The sequence below is a fragment of the Vigna umbellata genome, chromosome 4, assembly GCF_029865625.1.
Source record: "Vigna umbellata cultivar VRB3 chromosome 4, Vumbellata_1.0, whole genome shotgun sequence".
In the NCBI taxonomy this organism is placed as follows: Eukaryota; Viridiplantae; Streptophyta; class Magnoliopsida; order Fabales; family Fabaceae; genus Vigna; species Vigna umbellata.
Genome location: NC_142168.1, coordinates 38,363,069 through 38,367,303, shown reverse-complemented (window position 1 = coordinate 38,367,303; position 4,235 = coordinate 38,363,069). Strand labels below are relative to the sequence as shown.

At 33.9% G+C, this 4,235-nt stretch overlaps 1 protein-coding gene across 5 annotated transcripts; it reads right to left on the bottom strand.

Annotated features, from left to right (window-relative positions):
• Positions 1-630: 630 nt before the first annotated feature.
• Positions 631-2,842, bottom strand: LOC148200112 (uncharacterized). 5 transcript variants are annotated; one of them, XM_088111494.1, is made up of 2 exons: positions 2,729-2,842; positions 631-2,068 (listed from the first exon to the last, which is right to left on the bottom strand). In XM_088111494.1, the coding sequence occupies exon 2, from the start codon at positions 2,009-2,011 to the stop codon at positions 962-964; it is 1,050 nt and encodes a 349-aa protein (XP_087967620.1). In that variant the 5' UTR covers positions 2,012-2,068; positions 2,729-2,842; the 3' UTR covers positions 631-961. The 5 variants fall into 5 exon arrangements, with proteins under 5 accessions (XP_087967620.1, XP_087967623.1, XP_087967621.1 ...); XM_088111497.1 differs by having other exon boundaries at positions 631-2,064; XM_088111495.1 differs by having other exon boundaries at positions 2,778-2,842.
• Positions 2,843-4,235: the final 1,393 nt, after the last annotated feature.

The following is a 4,235-nucleotide window of genomic DNA, read 5'->3' as shown; positions in this document are numbered from 1 at the left end:
AACATAAATAAAAAGGAATATATTACTTTTGAGGCTCATTTCAATTCAATGATGAAACTGAAAAAAAAAAAAAACAATCCTAACATTATAACTTATCCCATTCTCAACAAATGAATTCATGATTATTAATGTAATAGAGTAACTATAGCAGGAGATTCCACGAGCAAAAAAATTAATATATATCTCATTATATTCATTATTTTTCTCTATCTTTTTCTTGATCTTATTATTTCTTATGTATATTTAAAGGCAGTTTAAATATAAAGTCAGAAGCCATTTTGAAAATTCCTCTACTTAAAAAACTCTTTATATTAAAAAACACTTATAATTTAAATTCAAGATGTCTTTACAATTTTTTTCTTAATCTCTCTCTAAATGTCTACCTAACTAAATAAGTATCTATATGCATCAGTTTTCTTGTGCTGGTGTTTGTACACTTCGAAAAAAATTAGGTATACTTTCATTTGCCATGTTCCATCTCATAGAATATATATATATATATATATATATATATATTATGAAAAGAATAATAAAACATAATAAGAAAGTAATTAACTAATAGTAAGTATATAAGGGCATGAGAAATCCTGTCCATACAAACACACAAAACCAGAAAGAAATCACAAAAGAAACAATGAAAACGATAATATTATTATTCCATCTCCCAACATGGAAAAGAGACTGAACTTATCCGAGCATGAGTTCTCTTTAGCTTAGCAATCACATTAGCACTTCAGGAACAGCTCTCATTCTTTTATATTTGCATGGCATTTTTATATAGATTGAACTGGATGGAAAATCAGAAAACCAAACCATAACTTGACAAAAACGGAAGCCAAAATTTTGAATAATGTTTTGCAATATGATGAACTTCCCACAGTTCTGAACAAGATCCATGCATAATTAATTTGTAGGGAGAAGCATTTTTGTAACTTTATTTTGCAGCATTAATGGCGCATCATCACTTGGAAGGAAAATCCTGGTCTTTACGAGAATGACTTTCACTGCTGTTAGGAGAATGGAAAAGTTTAGGCCTAACCAAGCTGAACGGCACTTTCCCAGATTGGCTCATGAGTTGTTGAGATGAATTTGCGAAGAGATTTTGAGATCCTGAAGTCAGCATCTGATAGTGGTTGAGTTGTCTCGCATTCATCTCCATTGCTGCAACATGTGAAGGGAAATATGGCTGTGTTGCTCCAGAAGGACACACCAAAATCTGAGGAGTAGTAGTATTCCCAGTTGATAGAGCCAAAGTTGAGGGGATTGGAACTACATTAATGCTGTGTATATCTGTTTGATTAACAAATCCATGGTTTGCCCATTGAGCAACATCACCTGAATTAGTCTCCCATTGGTAACCAAGTGATGGCATGGTGTTCATCAACCCCAAAAATGAAGGATGGTTTGGTCTTGGCAAGAGATTATTTGAAAAAACATGTGCACCATGACAGTGTTTATTATCACAATCACCAGCAGTATTAGTATTATTATTATTATTACTGTTATCTTCTTCATTTCTGTTTATCCAATTTGCTTTATCACTAACCATTTCTCCTGACTTTGATTTCCACAAAGTGTTTGTGTTTTGGCCTGAACCTTCACGAGAGGTGCTAACTTCATTACAAGCAACAAGAGATGGATAACCAAGGGTGAAGTTACCTGGAGGAATTGGAAGTGGCGGAAGTTCATCAATTTCGTGCTTTGCTGCATTCAGCAACCAATCAACAACCTTGCTGGGTTGATTCAGTCCAAGCCTATCTTGGAGGTCGTAGAGATGAATTGCTGTTGGCACTGAAAGCCTCACTCTCCTATCTCTTAGCCCTCTTACTGTGCACACTTTGCTGTGCCTGTCTTTTCCTCCAAAGGCTCGAGACACACGAACAATCCTTGGATCCTTCAGTTTCAGCCACTGAGAAGATGAACTCGATGAAGCCTTTGCCTTTTCATGATCACTTGAAGAAACGCCTTCCTGTTTCAGTGGAAAATCTGCTTCTTTTATACTATTGATCATTGTATTTCTTTCATTCTTGTCTTCCACCTTCAACAGTCAACCTCCCAAACACCCTATCTGATTCAGAACAAGTCAAGACTGAGAAAAAATAAGAACATATATGTAGAGAGAGATAAGTATATAGATGAAAATTGAACTTCTTATTCATGAGAACTACTGAAGATGAAGATTATATCTAATTGATAATTGATTTTCTTCTCCAAGAGCTGAAGCTCCTTGCTTTTTTCTTCAAATTTCAATTTGGAAGAGTTAAATTGAATATAACAAACTAGGTCAGTGTTTCTTATATGGATATGAGAAGAACACATGGCAACAAAGAGATTTCTCACTGGCCAACTGTTAGCCATGGTTAGAGAATGAACAGAAGCATACTCTATTGTGATGAATTCGAGGGGATTGGAAAGGATAATAAGTAAAGAAGAAGAACACATAAAAATATGCAAAAAAAATAAGCAATTTCGTTAAAAAGATGCCCGTTTCAGATCAGATAAATGTTTGTGGAAAAATACTGTTAAAGTAAGAGAAAGGCAAGGCAAGAATAATGAGTCAAAGCAATTAGTGGGGTGCAACGACTACCGTGTGATTGTTCAACGCAGACACAATAATCAGAAGAAGTTTCACAACGAAAACGTGCATAATTGAAGAGGGTTATGGATAAACCCTAGATGTAGATGATAAGATAAGTAGTATGTAGCAAAAACACGCACGAAAACCTACCACTGATTGATGTCATGCAAACTGTTAGAAGCAAGGACGAAGGGTGCACCTTATATATAGCTTTGAGGCCAAAATCTGGAACTCTTTATGAAGGGTTTTTCAAAGTTGGGGTTTCTTTGATTGCATAGAATAAAATGGTGAGGTTGAGTCTGCAGCTTGGAAAAGGAAGATGCCGGAATGGCACCGACCACGCTGCACTGAAAGATAAAGCAGTGGCACATAGGTGGCCACGTGAGATATTACCCTATTGGTCAAACAAATTTAGTAATCTTTCATCTTATCATTTTCTGCTCAAGCAATAGTTTTCACTAATCACCATAATTAATGTTAAAAAGTTTTATGTCGTCTAAACGCCCATAAGTGAGTTTCATTGAATTATCATTAATGTCTAGGGTTTGACTAACATTTTTCAAGTGGTGAATAATCTGCATCAATGGAACAGTAACTAAAACAAAAAAGTTAATTACTTGTATGTTTTGAGAAGATTATTCATCTTATGCAGAATTAGACTTGCTCTAATTGCTTATGTAAACTTTATATGATCTACGGTAAAGCATAAAAACTGTAAGTTTTTTTTTTTTTATCGAACAGTATGATAAATTTGTGAGAAAGGAACACAATTAATAACCTGGATGGACCATTCGCTACACGCTTGAAAAAGCGGCTAGTTACGCTTTATCGACAACTACAAAAGATTTAGTTTCTGAAACCATCACGTGGGGGGCCATAGAAGCAAGACAAAATAGTTAGCATACTTCAAACAATGTGACAAATACATATAATAATATATATATAGCAATGAAATTATTATATAATGTTTATATTATGAGAAGATATAATTTTTATGAAGAAAAGCAGACATTACATGAGATGTTTGATTAATACTATCTTAGGTAAAGTATGTTTCTACAGATTAGAAATTCCTGACGTAGTTTGCTGAGAACTTAAAAGGGATGAAAATGGAGATAGAAAACAAAATATTTGGGGAAGGGTTCACATGGAGAGGAAACTGAGAAACCCACTTTGGATAAGTGATTTAGGTAGCAAGATTCAAAAGTTGTGGTGTCTAGTCCAAGAGAATTGTCATGTCTTTGTGTATGATAACTACTTCGGACAACGTAAAGCTAGCTATAGGTGAGGGACCAACATATGTTATCTTTTACGACACTCATTTAGGACCACACGAAACACTGTTTTTTCTTCCCTTTATATCAATAAATACTTCTTTTTAAAACATTGTCAAAATATGCTTTTAAATATTATATTAATAGTTTCTACGTTTCAAAAGTTTGTCATCACAGATTGAATTAAATTAATTTTTTTTAAAACATTAATAACTAGTTTTAAACACTGATTTTTTACTTCTCACACTACAAGTGGATTATTTTTCGCATGCTTTCTCAAAACGAAATTCAATTAACGAGGAGATACAGAAACGTACGTGAGTTTTCTTTCTCTTCTTCATTTGTCAAAGACGGGTTTGAATTGATTTCGTCTTCACCAATGG